This window comes from Anabrus simplex, chromosome 3 (assembly GCF_040414725.1).
Source record: "Anabrus simplex isolate iqAnaSimp1 chromosome 3, ASM4041472v1, whole genome shotgun sequence".
NCBI classification, from domain to species: Eukaryota; Metazoa; Arthropoda; class Insecta; order Orthoptera; family Tettigoniidae; genus Anabrus; species Anabrus simplex.
Genome location: NC_090267.1, coordinates 96,292,960 through 96,308,368, shown reverse-complemented (window position 1 = coordinate 96,308,368; position 15,409 = coordinate 96,292,960). Strand labels below are relative to the sequence as shown.

General features: G+C 38.4%; 1 protein-coding gene across 1 annotated transcript in view; it reads left to right on the top strand.

Annotated features, from left to right (window-relative positions):
• The window catches only part of p (WD40 repeat domain-containing protein pink), a 78,004-nt gene that overhangs the window by 29,109 nt on the left and 33,486 nt on the right, over positions 1–15,409 (top strand). The window contains exon 5 of the mRNA XM_067144163.2: positions 8,289–11,194. Within this exon, the coding sequence (XP_067000264.2) occupies positions 8,289–11,194 (2,906 nt within the window). The remainder of the gene's footprint in view (positions 1–8,288; positions 11,195–15,409) is intronic.

The window sequence follows — 15,409 nt, the reverse complement described above, 5'->3', positions numbered from 1 at the left end:
CACCAGGAGGCTCGTAGTGAGGTTGCGCATGAATAACCTGCGCACAGTACTCCAGCCTACAAGATCCTTGTTCAAGACTGCCAACTCCGAATCGCACGTACATTTGCGCATAACAGGTTGCAGCTATTATATGCTAAGAGTATCGAGCATTCCCTCTAAATTAAAAAAAAAAAAAAATTGTGTATATTTTTCTTATGTACGATCGAACAATGCAGGAAAATTGTGACCGAGGACAAATAATTTTTCAATGATCGATGCAATAAAATGATAGTTCATTCAAGGTTATAAATTTCATTATTGGTTCCTATTGCATTAAGATTACATATAATTTACAAAGTTTATTCCACCTACTCAGTACTGTACAATAATTTCGACCCTATGTGGGTCATCATCAGCCTAACTAAGATACACTTATGGATTTGCCGAAATCGTAGGACAGAATTACATTGTGGAAATAAAAATTTTAAAGTATGAACTGTGTATGTGATACGATAATATATATATGTAAAATAAGAGTTTTATCTGTACATTGCTCAGAATTTAAAAAGGATGGTATTTCTGTATCAGTCATGCCCACAGTAACAAGGAAATGGACTTTTTAGTTTTCTGTAATTTCTGTCTGTCTGTATGTATGTATGTACACTCATCACGAGAAAACGGCTGAAGAGAATTTAATGAAAATCGGTATACAAAGTCGGGAAATAAGTCGCTTTAATCTAGGTGATAAACAATTTTACTTACGCTGAGTGAAATGGTAGTTTAGGGGATGGCCTAAATTTAATTCTCAAATATTTTATTAATAGTCATATCTTAACGAAATTCGGTAGGGGAAGTCGGTAAATAAGTCGCTACAATCTAGGCCATAAATAACTGCATTCATGCTGAGAAAAATAATAGTTTAGGGGAAGGCCTACAATGGAATTCTCAAATATTTATGTTAGTGGTCCTATCTTAATGAAAATCGGTATGTCGGGGAATAAGTCGATATAATCGTATCGATATGTAGTATTATATTTCTGATCATTTATGTCGTGTACATTGTTACCATCAAGAAGTAAGTATAAATAACCACCTAATCGATACTTTATTAATGCCTCAGGCAAAATTGAATAAAATTAAAACTTACAGGACATGTTTCGTCCACTTAGTGGTCCTCTTCAGCTGTATAAATAAAGAACTGAAAAGAAAAACATTGACAACTTGTAATACATTGTTACCATACCGAGATATTCATGAATTTGGATTTTTGTTACTAAGTCCTTATCAGCGCCGAGTCACATGGAAATGGGTAAACGTGATTTAATGAAAATCGATATGTAAAGTCGCAAAATAAGGAACTAGAGTCTACGCTATAAATAATTTTATAAGATGCCCTAATATCACAGAGTCGAAAGAAAACTAAAAGTGAAGGCCTACTGTACAACATAGAAAGCTCATAAAATTGATCAACAGTAACATTACACTGGCCATTGTTTGTTGTGATGTGCTTTGTCTTCTGTTGCCACTCATCTCCAATAGATATGATTACTGCTGCGTACCGAGTATCTTTTTTAAATTTTCCATACGTCACACCGACACAGTTAGGTCTTATGGCGACGATGGGATAGGAAAGGCCCCAGCATTTGCCTGGTGTGAAAATGGGAAACCACGGAAAACCATCTTCAGGGCTGCCAACAGTGGGGTTCAAACCCACTATCTCCTGGATGCGAGCTCACAGCTGCGCGCTCCTAACCGCATGGCCAACTCGCCCGGTAGAGTATTCACTAACAAGGGCATATTTTAATCATCATTGTAGAAAATTGTGTGATACTATTCTTACAGTCTAATTGTAATTGTTGTATAACCTGAAATTTTATTTGTCATTGATCATTTCAACATTATTTTATCTATAACATTTCATCACTCCACCATTTTATATGTACACTAGCTGATGTACCCATGCTTCGCTACGGGATTCTCAGAAACACTGACTTTGTGGTTTTCCTAATTAAAGTCAACGTAAGTCATTACAAAAATGTCAGTAGGAATGTAGCGATTAAAAGCAATATTATCACATACAATACTCGATCAAATGAAAAATTGCACATTTTCTCACTTTTAACGAACAGTACTACGGTGCCAATCTAACAGTCCAAAGTTCCAGAGCTGGAATGACCAGGCCGCAGACAGCCGTGAACACTTCTCTGCCATTATTCCGTTAAATATGCATACTTGTCATTCCAATCAGTGCTTCAGAGGAGGGATTGCTTAGCTCGAATGCAATGATGAACCAGTGTGTTACATACCAGTAGTATCGGAAAATTTATGAAACAGAGAAATGGCATGCTAAAGAAGAAAGTTACTTAACTCCACAGCTACTTCCCGCCAATATTTAAGCAGACCATTACATTCGTACGACTGGGCGAGTTGGCCCATGACTTGAAAAAATTTCTCAACATTTATACTCAGATTCATTATATGATGTGCGACATGAGTGACAAGCCTTGAGAATTATAATTCTCGATAATTATAGTAGTTTCTTTTATGCAATACGTATTTCCATGATCATTTGTAATAGTTACGAAATGTCGGATCAAACGAATACATTCAATAATATTTACATTTGTGGTATATCTAGGTGGGAATGAAGGAAAAACATGGTAGCAAAAGATCTTAGAGGTCGACGCTAATTAGGCACTAATATTTAGAGACCCCCATGAAGAAAAGAAGAAGATACACTATAATTCCAAACATGACAAATAATTTCTACGTACTTACGTAAATACATTAGTGATATAAATATCTAATGAAGTCAGTCACACCGATAGTATGAGTGAGTAAAACCAGTTTCTGATAACCCGTGCGAAGAACGGGTACTTCTGCTAGTTATATGTGAAACGATAGTTCGAGAAACGATAGATGCTGGGAAATTTAACATTGGTTTATATGGAACATTTTTGGGACCTAATAAATATAACGATGAATACGGGAAAACGACAGTTCTGGGAACGATGCATCGAGGTTCTACTGTATTTGACTTGTATTAGTAATGTTTACAATCCCCCCCTTGCCGTCCTTTTTCATTATGTCTCAAGACTGTTACGCATGCGCGTGTTAAAAAATTTCTGCTTAAGGATCTTCCGGATTTCTCTTTTTGAAAGTTGGCAGATATGTAACTGATTGTAGAAGGCGAGATAGAAGGGAAAATCTGGGTGTGGAACTTCTCGCACTGGTTCACCATTCACTGCAGCAACTCTGATATTGGAGTACAAAATAGGAATAATTACTTCTCTGAGGACGAAGAGGAAGATTATTATATTTTAATGTTGTTTATACAGGTAGAAATAGGCTATCGATTGTATTCAAAGTTTAATATTTTATTGTGTGGGAGAAAACATGCTTTGTTGTAACATTATGTTTAAATTAGCATAGTCTTCAATTCAAATGAGTCTTGTAACATCTCTATAGTCACCTTCTTGTACCGACTTCTTCTATCTAACTGTCTGTGGTCAACTCGTGTTCTTTTCCAACCCAGACCATATTTGATTTGTAAGGCCTAGGGCATTTTTCAGGGCCCTTCTCTTCCTCTACCCAATCCTCTCATTCTTCTTTCTTCTTCGATGATTGATGAGAGAGTGTCTGACAGTTCTGCTGTTTGGCCCTTAAAATCAGTAACTTACTGCCACATCTAGTTTATTATCGCTTGAAGCTTGTGTTTAATTTGGTCTTTGATTTGATGTATATTTCAGAGGCATATTATCAGTTGTATTTAGTGGAAGCTGCATAATACCGTATTTTAGAAACCCATGAATTAGGCACAACTATAACGCACTGATATACACTCGTAATATTATCAAGAGCAACTATTCAGAACAAATATAAAATGGGAAAATCAAATTTTCTTGTAACACCGGCAATCTTCTGCTTCAGACAGATGGATATCATGATGAATCAACAAGGCGATTATAATGGGAGACTTAAATGCACAGGTTGAAACAAAAGACAAGGAAAGGAACAAGTAATCAGACCATATGGATATGGGGAAAGAATTGGAGGAAAGAAGCTAGTCGAGTTTTGTGTGAGGAATGGAATGATTGTGGGCAACACATGGTTTTGGAAGAAAAACAACTGGAAAATGACAAGATATGGCTGGGATGACAGAAGAATAAAATTGGTAATTGATTACTTTCTGGTGAAAAGGACAAATCCCAGACAGTTGATGGATGTAACAACTTTACCAGGAGAAGCATGCAATGGAAATCACAGAGTTGTGATAGCAAAAATGAGAGTGGGAAAAATGGAAAAATTTAAGGAAATAAGAGTAAAATAAAAGTGTAGAAATGAAAAGATAAGAATGTACAGGAAGAATTTCTGGAGAGACTGAAACAACAAATTCCAATTACTTGGCCCAACTTCAAAAGGGCATTTGTAAGTGGGGCAGAGAGTGCCTGTGGTAGAACATCGATGAAAGTGAAATAAAAGGACACCCTGGTGAAATGAGAAGGGGAAAGAAGCAGTGAAAGGAAAGGAGAAAGCATGGCAAGAATGAAAGAGAGATTAAAAAAATAAAGAGAGCAAAAGAAAATATCTTGATAATAAAACGAAATGTAAGAAATTGGTAAGGTAAGAAATGTTGGGAAGTATTTTCACAAAAGATGGCAGTAGATGGAGCTGGCAGTAAAACAATGCTGTATGGAATTATGCAAAGTATTAGGAAAGAAAGAGTTTATACAAAGCTGATGAAAGAGGCAGGTGGAGAGTTGATAACACATCCAGAAGAAATAAAGCAAAGATGGAAGGAGTATTTAGATAAACTGCTTAATGTGAGAAATTGTGCAGAGGAGATGGCAGTAATACGGTGTGATGAGTTAACAGTAGAAGATGATATAACCATGTGAGAAGTTGAATTAGCAGTCCATAAAATGAAAATGGGAAAGGCACCAGGGATGGATGAAATTGGTGTGGAAATGATAAAGGTTCTGGACCTATTGGACTGCATTGGGTGTACCAATTGGGGAAAGGTAATAATAATACCAGTCTTTAAGAAGGGGGACAAAAATATGTGTGATTAGAGGAGTCACACTCTTATCACAAGTGGAAAATATACTGGAAAGGATACTCATATCAAATCAAAATCTCTTTATTTGCAAATGAGGTGTCTACCACGGTGGCAAATGGTGCACTAAAATACATTATTGTCAAGCACTAAATTTTAAATTAACAAGAAAAGAAAATTTTCCTAGAATACAATATTATACAATTTATGGAAACAATTTTCCAATTAAACACACAGCTCATCCTTAATAAATTTATATTGTTTACAAAATTCTACTTATAAAATCTCCTGTACTTACAAACATAGTCAACTCATATACAATATGTGGAATTACTTCAAATAATACTATACAACTGGTATAAGATTAAAATTTACATTGCATTTATTTACTTATTTATTTTTTACCCATTTTGGAACCTATGTAGCATGACAACCTGCTGCGTCTTAACCAGAACCCCTTTGCCACCACTTTTCAGAGTTCCTGAAGGGCCTTCGCAGCTACCGTAGCGGTCCCAGGGCCCTCGAAGAAAGGAGAATGAGAAGAAAGGTATAAGGAGAGTTGCAAGAAGAACAGTATGGCTGTAAAAGTGGAAGATCTACAGTGGACCCAATCTTCAGCATGAGACAATTAATGGAAAAGAATTGGGAATATGGAAATGATCTGGTCATGACACTCATCGATCTAACAAAGGTATACAATAGTGTTCCTAGGGAGAAGGTATGGGAAATCATGTTCAAAAAGAGGCTGGGTACTCAAACTGTAGAAATGGTACAGTACTGTACAACAACTGCATCAGCAGCATACAGACTCCAGTTAGAAAGGCAGAATGTTTTAGAAATGAAACTGGACTATGACTGGGGAGTGTGCTGTCACCTCTTTTATTTCTAATGGTTATGGACAAATTTGTAAAGGAGACAGAGGAAGCCTATGGGGATAGGATGATATTGTGATCTGGGAAATGAACAGCAAAGACGTGCAAGAACCGCTTGATGCACTGAAGGAGAAAAATTGAAAAGTATGGTATGAAAATCAGCGCAGAGTAAAACAAGCCCATGGTGATATCAAGATGAGAAAGACAAAGGAAAAGCATTGTGAAAATTGGTAATCGAAGCTTTGAAATTGTGGACAGTTTCAAATACTTTTTAGGGAGTGAATTAATGCAGAATACAAGGCTTGACATGGAGAGTAGCAACAGGGCAATTCATTCTACTAGAATGTAAGAAAACTTGTATGCGATAAGGAAGCACCAAGGAAGTGTAACGAGATAATGTGCAAAATGTATTATATACTCATATTGACTTATGTGGCTGAGATGGGCTGGTGGTGGTGATTATTATTTTAAGAGGAAGTACAACTGGGCAACCATCCTCTATTAACACTAATCAGAGAGAGAAAATAAAGGAAGGGATCTGATACTTCGAAAAATGAAGATATCGGCCAAGGGAGGACAAGGGCCACGAAGGGCGGGAAAATGAAAGATTCCCTAGGATTCGCAAGCCTCATACCGTCAAAGTCGAAAGGAACAAGAGTTGACCGAGTGAGGTTAGATAGGATAGATGGAAGTGAGGAGCCTGGCAAAGTAAGTGGAAGAAATGCCAGGACTCAGCTAAGGGTCTCACTGTCGCCAATCCACGCTCCCAAGTTAAGAGCCCCTGGGGCTCTTATGACAGGCAGGAGATACTGTGGGTGTTATTCTGCTGCCCCCACCCACAGGGGGATATGTGGCTGAGATCTGGACAGTGACAAGTAAGGAGGAGAGTAGAATTCAAGCCAGTGAAATGAAATGTGTAAGAAGTACGAAAGACAGATTGTGAAATGAAGATGTTTAGAAAGGAGGTTGGAATGGAAAACCTAAATGAGGGAATTGATAGGATTAAACTATGATGATTTGGACATGTAAAGAGGATTGAGGAGAAAAGAATGCCAAAACAGATGATGGAGAAGAAGTTCGAGGGAAAGAGAGCAAGAGAGCGATCTAGAGCAAGGTGGATCGATTCAAGAAAGAGGAGTGCAAGAAGAAGAAGAAGAAGAAGCCGGTAATGAGACAAAATGATGGAAGAGGAATAGTCTGAGTTGGCAGGAGCTGGATAAAGGGAAAGGTAGGAGGAGGAGGATGATGAATGAATGTTCACTTCTAATAACTTCTTCATAACACAAGTCTTTTTTTGTGGAACTTCACAGCAAGCTGAAGAGATGGAAAATCATGTTTAACACTAAAGTCAGCAAGAATGCACTGTAAGGAAATAATGATTTCTTGTGAGTTCTTGATCTCTCCTGTAAAGTGAAATAAGGGATATAGGTTGCATGGTGATATAAGGTATGAAATATAAGATCTTTGAAGCCTCTCATGTTATCACGTTGAAGAAAACTTCCCTTATGATAAAATGAAGTTTCTGTTTCTGAAGCTGTATTTCCTTCTATGTACTGATTTTAGCTAAATGTGAGTGATTTACTTTACTTATGCAATTATTGCACTCTGGTAAGCCAGGAAAGAAGAAATTTTGGGAGGGGCCACGGTCTTCTTGATCCTTCCCTTAAATGTATGTATGTATGTCCAAACTTTAACCCAGTTTTTTTTTGGGGGGGGGGGGGGGAGGGGGGTTCGGGTATGAAGTAGAGATGAATCTTTGTGTTGAGTTTTATCAACTGGATGCCCTTCCTGACATCAACCCAATTGGGGGAGTTAATGAGATGAAATGAACGATGTGATATATGATAGTAGGAAGGGAGATGGGTGAAACCTCTTGCTGCCATGGAGCGTACTCCTATTGAATAGTACCAAGTGGTCTGCTCAAAGCTTAATGTCTCCATCCAATTGATGAATCACCATCAACAGCGTTATATGCCCTCACTCCGTATGAACACTGTGGATAGGTTTGGAATTGAATACAGGCTTTTGGCACGCATTCTGATGATTAGAAATTGTATACCACCACCTCTCCTGCCCTGCTGACCAACATTCTGATGGTGAAATTTTTTTCGATCAGCAGGACTCGAACTGGCTAACCATGGTGTCTAATCATTTAGACTTAATGCCTTAACTCCCTCATCCCAACTGATGGTGAGAAATTACAGGGTTATGATGGGTTTCAGAACCTTAAGATGTATATTTGCAAGGCCAGGATCAAGGTTATGGGAGGTTCAACCTGATGGAACAATTCTTAGAACTCTTAAATATACCTCTGTATAATTTTGACAAAGAGTAATTTGCATTTAAGTTGTAATTCTTTTTGTTGTTTTTTTTTTTTCCAGACAAAAAGTATGTTCAATACTCCCTCATACCAACTGATGCAGCTAGATTCTCGCATTGTGCAGATTGATTGGCAGTGTGATTTACTTCTGGTCTCCACACTGACCCGTTCCTATTTGTGTGATACTCTGAAAGAGCAATACAGGCAGATTGGCCACAGGCTGCGGGAAGGAGAATATGGTGGCTGTTTCTACATTTGTGGTGACCATACTTTACCTGCCCTTACTCATCAAAGAACTGAGGAGACACGAGGCGGTAGTTTTATTTCTTTAAATGATGGCGAGAAATTGCAAGGTTTTGATGGGTTTCAGAACCTTAAGATGTATTGTGCAAGGCCAGGATCAAGGTTATGGGAGGTTCAAGCTGATGGAACAGTTCTTAGAACTCACCAGTTTAAACAAGCCCTTGCTGTTAAACCTACTTCCTTTATTAATCTTCAAGAGTCATCAAATTCTAGTCAGTTAAGTGATAACCACTCAACAAATAGTACAAACAATACCAAGTCTGATACATCCTGGAGTCCACAGTCGTTTAATTTCTCCAAACTCTTATTGTTAACTAACAAATATTTATTTACATTTAAAAAGGATGGCATATATGTTTTTGATCCAGAGAAGGTCAGTGTTGTCCTGTGGAGTAACGAAATTGTTGATATTGTTGATGCAAAAGTCCTAAGTGACATGATTTATCTCAGGACTGGCAATGGCAGTATCCATGCTCTATTGTTTTCTTCTCTAGAAAAGTTTCTAATCAGGCTGTATTTGCATAAACAGTACCAGCTATGTGCTCAACTTTGTGAAGTACATAAAAAGTACCTAATGGATGAAGCACCAACATCGACAAAACTACATTTGCTGGCAGATTTAGGCACAAAATTAAGCAATGATGAAGTAGCAGAACGCATATTTCCTCTTCTGCAAGAGATTTCTAAGTATGCTCAGGAAACAAAACTTGCTCAAAGATTGGATTCTGGCATCTTTGTGGTAGGAAACCGTCACTTCTTGTGGCAAACTGAAAATAGATCCTCTCTACTGCCTGAAAATAAACGATCAGATCAGTATAAATGTCGGTCTTTGAGTGCCTCTCCAGAAACAACTAGGAGAAGGAAAAAGTCTGGTGCTTTGAAGAAAACGTTGAGTTTTCAAAAGTCTGGAAGTTCATCTTCATTACCTGAACTTGAGAAGACAAGTTTCTTAGAGTCTTCCGAAAGTACTCCTTCTCATGGTGGTGAGAAACCAAGAGTTAATGAGAAAAGTAATAACAATGGTATTGAAGAGATATCAACAGAAACAAATTCACCTGAGGCTCTGCAGACTTGGAAAGAACTTGGTCAGAAAATCACTAGCGGTACTAAATCATTGAAGGAAAAATGGCAAGTGTTTGAAGGAAAAATTCTTGGCCAAGAAACTCAACCTGAACTTCTGGATGTCCGTAAAGCAGATTATCAAGAAAATTCTACTGTGAATGACATGAGGAATCATCGGGACGACGAGGTGGTATATAGCGAGAACAAGACTAACCTATTATCTCGTGACCTTGATGTGTCGGATGCTACAATAATCTGCAGTCAGTTACGTGAACACAAAACAGATGATACAGTGGAAATAAACCAACTAGTATATAAACTCTTTGATAGCGTCATGTACATTTATGAGGATTTCACTGCTGTTTCACAGCTGAAACGTAAAGAGCCAGTCAATAGAAGAACAGATGCTTCTCATCAGAAATCCATGTCTAGTTTCCTTACATTTAAGTGTAGCAAGCCATTTCCTTTTCAGAACTATTTTCCTGAGGACATAATTAAAGTTCTTTGTCTCCAATTACATGAGTCACTAAAAACTAAGGTACTTGTATCTTGGCTTCAGAGTAAAGTAGATTCTGTTGATGATGTTAAATTTAATGGACAGCTTATTGATATATATTCTATAGAAATCTTGAAGATTGATATTCTTCTGAGTCAGTTACTAATCGTGTGTTCTGATTTACTGGATCCACAGTCTATTCTTCAGTGCATCGTGGATTCAGGAGTGCCTTGTTACTATAAGTCTTTCTGCGTAGTGTTGGACAAATATCAGGAAGGCGCAATGCAATATGTTACTTCAGATAGAAATGTGGATAACACATGCTGGAAATGGCCTCTACCTTTGCTTTTAAATGCTATGTTTTGTATGCTCAAGATGGATCAAATTGAGACATGTTGCTTGATGGGGAGCGATATAGGTTTTAAAAATCTCTACTACCTGATTCTGAGGCTTGAAGAACACTTGTTAAATTCAGGAGACGAACAGTGTAAAGTCAAAAGGCATTGCTCTTTTCTCTTGCTTTCGTACTTAGATAAAATAGCAGAGCGCAATAGTGTTCTAAAAGGTGCTCTTGAAGATGAACATCTCTCTAAAGTTTTAACAGTGACTTATGAATGTGTAAATGATGATTTAGGACAGTGCTGTGAGTGTGGATATCCTCTGCCACTTTCCGATGTTACTGTACCCCAGTTTACTGAAATAGGAGAAATTATTTCTGCCCATTTCTGGAGAACCGACCATGATCGACACATTGATTTGTGCAGAAGAACCCCTGTCATGTGGAAATTTGGAATTTCTCATAGGTTAGCTGAAGAAGTTGGCCCTGTTTTGCCTCTAATAATTCAGTTTGGAGATATATCTATGCTAGAGAAATGTCTGCCTTCCATAACTCAGCCTTTGTGGGAAAAAATGCTCTGCCTCATTTCAACAGTTCGCTCTGGGAAGTGCCTTAACTGTGGCACTTTTTTTGGTTCAGAGAAATCTTTTCATGGGATTTCTATTTCTTCAGTTGGAAAACTAATGATCAAGTCCCTCGGACCTGAGACTACTGTGAATCTCCTTATGAAGCATGCAGCAGACATTGGACCAGGGGAACTGGATGTCAGGTGAGTAACATTATTTTTTCTTTATCCGAAACTACATCCATCTTCAATTATAATTCATGAAATCACCGGGTGAGTTGGCCATGCGGTTGAGGGCGCGCAGTTGTGAGCTTGCATCCAGGAGATAGTGGGTTCGAGCCCCACTGTCAGCAGCCCTGAAGCTGGTTTTCTGTGGTTTTCCATTTTCACACCAGGCAAGTGCTGGGGCTGTACCTTAATTAAGGTCACAGCCGCTTCCTTCCCACTCCTAGCCCTTTCCTATCCCATCGTTGCCATAAGACCTATCTCTGTCGGTGTGACATAAAACCAATAGCAAAAAATAAAAATAATCCTGAAATCCAAATTTATTCATATTTTCTAGAGGTTGTATCAAGATAAAAATTTTTCACCTCTTGTAATCTATGAACTGGGATATGTAGAAGCATTTGTTAATGTCTGAGGGTATCCATTTAAGAGAAGTACTAGTGATGCACCTAAAGAATGATTAGTATTAAGAACTACAGTGTTATATACAACATAACTTATTCGCTGTCACTATTCCTAGATAGTGGATGTACACCTCCTGTGATGTTTGCTTTGCCAGACCTCATGTTGGATGAACTTGTGGACGATGAAGTATGAAATTGTTCATTGTCTTGATGTAGGCAATTCGAGTGAGCTCTACACGGCCAAGCATGACCATATATGGTAATGTCCCGGCCCATGTGCAAAAGCCTATTTAGCGTTAAAATGTTGTTATTTTGACACTGCCATCGTGGAGGCCATCGTAGTAGACGCAACCTGTCAAATTCTTAGGAAAATCCATCGCGTACTTTAGGAGTTATAGGGGTGGATAATACCCACGTTCTAGATGCTTCGCCACAATCTGGTATAAAAGGAGGGCAATCCGGACTACAGATTCAGTGTATGTTACTCCACCGTCTCTGCGACATGGGTGACGGGTGGAGCGCTACGAGTGCGGACCGAACCTATGGTCGGATGAGTCTTTGCATTTCGAGTGTTCGGTTCCAGCGGAGTTGGAACTTTGATTTTCTTCAAGTGCCATGTTAGGACTTGTGTTTCAGTGACTAACTGAAGGAACTTAGAATTTCTCTCGTGAGTGTCGTAACTTTTACAAGTACTACATTTGAACTCATATTTTGAACTCGTATTTTCGTAAACAGACTTTGGGAACATAGAAATTTTCCAAGTGTCTAATTTGGACTTGTGTTTTACGACAAGCTGTGGAAACATAAAACTTTTCGTGTGAATGTTACAATTTTCCAAGTACCATATTGAACTTATGTTTCATAACAGATTGTGGAAACATGAAATATTTTTTGAGTGCTGCATCTGGACTTGTGTTTAAACTTGTGTCATCGTAACAAACTGTGAAAACATAGAGTACCCATGCCATATCTGAGTTTGTGTTTTCCTTTTGTGATGTTACGAGGGAACATAGAACTTTTCAGTGTCATAATTGAGCTTACAATTTATGCTTTGTAATTATTTTTCATGGACGGTGTTAGACTCTTGCCAAGTGCAGTTTACTTTAATGATCACTTAATTTTGTTTATCGACGGAATAGGACGTTTCCGAGTACAATTTAATTTATTACAAACGTGCCAATGTGCATAAACTGTGCATCTTGTGCTTAATATTGTGTTCTAATCATAAACTGACGAGATCAGTGAATTAAGAACTGTGATGACAATGATTAGTGACCCAATAGAACATTCTAGTCTGCCATGCCAATGTTAACAAGCTCATGTTATGAACTTGACATTATAAATTACACATTATTTTCTCAAGTATCAATTCGACTAATGTCTAACACAAGGTCAGATATTCAGTTCAATCATCTAATTTTCAAGTGACAATTTATGAACATTTATGACTCAGCGAGGTGTTTGAATCAAGATTTTAGTAACACTTGACATATTTCATTTGCAATGAGTGAACGCAATAATTTAAAGGTCAATCTATTTAACAGTGCTACAAGTAAGTTGAATGTCGTGCGGGGAACTTGTGTGTGAATCACGCCTCACCTTTCATCAACATTGTCGTGGGAGATCGAACCCCGGAACGCGTGCGCCTGGAGAATCGAGAACTCTCAAATCCTCGAGAACTTCACATCCAGTACGGGCATGGTTCCTGTCCAGGCCATGCCCAGCAACCATCCCAGAGTGCGGAGATTCCAGCCTGCTACGACGATTCAACTCAACTTGTATGAAAGGTGATATTAATTTGTCTTCAATGAACAATAAAGTCAGATTATCAAAATAATCTAAGTTCAATGAACTAATACCCCTCTTTGTATCAACTCCAATGTTTTCATGCCACACCCTCAGAAATAGTCCATGCTCTTCAATTTAGTGTCAGCGCCTCAAAGACAGACATTTTTCTGGTACTATATACTGGCACATTAGTGTGGCCATGGTATGGATTACTTTTATACTTTACCGGGCGAGTTGGCCGTGCAGTTAGGGGTGCGCGGCTGTGAGCCGGGAGATAGTGGGTTCGAATCCTACTGTCGGCAGCCCTGAAGATGGTTTTCCATGGTTTCCCATTTTTCGTTCCTCGTCCAGCACACGACTGCACCAGTGAGCTCCCTGACGTTCCTTTTATAGCAGAGGCCAGAACGCGTGTAAAGTTGAGGAAGCACTGGCGAAGCCGCGAGCTGGGCGAGGAGAGCAGTGATGACTGCAAACGCTATTCACCACAGTGCTTTATTATTTCTAATTAATTATACAAACATCAATGAGCTGAAAACCATCTAGAGAACAAATATAAGAATATTGAAAATACAATGAAATATACAATAGAAAATATTATAATCTTGGAACCACTTCAGGCCTGTTGGTCCGTGCTGCTTGGAAACTGCGTGGCGATGGTTCTCGGTCTGGGCTGAGGGCAGGTGGTGACGGTGGCGGCAGACCAGTAATCCACCGTATAACTGTTGCAGGCCGGGGCATCAGGCTGAGCTGGGGCTGTACCTTAATTAAGGCCACGGCCGCTTCCTTCCAACTCCTAGGCCTTCCCTATCCCATCGTCACCATAAGACCTATATCTGTGTCGGTGCAACGTAAAGCCACTAGCAAAAAAAAAAACTTTTATACTTAGTCATCATGCATGTCTAGGTACTTGTTCCACTGGTATATCAAGGAACTAAATCCACCATAGCTGGTCTGAGTAGCTCAGATGGTTGAGGTGCTGGCCTTCTGACCCCAACTTGACAGTTTAGATCTGGGCTCAGGCTGGTGGTATTTGAAGGTGCTCAAATACATCAGCTTCATGTGGGAAATTTACTGGTATGTAAAAAAACTCCTGCAAGACTAAATTCCGGCACCTCGGCGTCTCTGAAAACCGTAAAGTTGTTAGTGGGATGTAAAAACCAATATTATTATTATTATTATTATTATTATTATTATTATTAAATTTAGCATAGAAGAATTCTGTGCCAAACTTCCCAAGCCACGTCAGGATGACGTGTAAGAAGTGGCACAATATGGTCCTAGTAAATTGTGGCAAAGAATCATCTCAATTTATCCTAGACAAAATCACATTCATTGTTGGTGGTATATTTGCAAATAAAATCAAGTCAACAATATTGTGCACAATATCATCATACTGGTATTTAAATTTTCTGGCATTCTTTTGTCATCTTTCTCTTTTTCATTTCTGCTGTGCAGGAGTCCATGAAAGGGCCCTGTGTATGTTCCTTCCTTATAGAAAAGATTATTCTTTCAAAACAATTTGCTGCTCTAGTATTTCACCGACTATGCTACTGTTACAATTCATGAATGAATTAGAAAACATCTATATATTTTTAGACCAATACTAAAACAAAAATCTAAACCTCAATGATATATTGAAGTAAAAAACCCATTGTATGTAATATTAGCAAAATTATTGTGATCACTAAATTTAAAGCAATACAACATTCTAAATAATCTTAAATTATAATCTTTCAGGACCCCTACCATTTTAAAAAACACAACTCCTACCCTGTCCGTCCCCGCAAACCCACCGCAACCAATAACACACAAACTAAACACCCCACCTAATCCCCCACCTCCACTACACCCACCTCCCCTAATCTCACATCATTATAACACCAGAAACACAATTGTCAGTCATTTCAATGCTACCATACCAAGTGATTAACACTATAACAGTCAAAAAGATAAATGAAATTACATACGACGTTTTTCTTTAACTCACCTTTATGTTAACCAA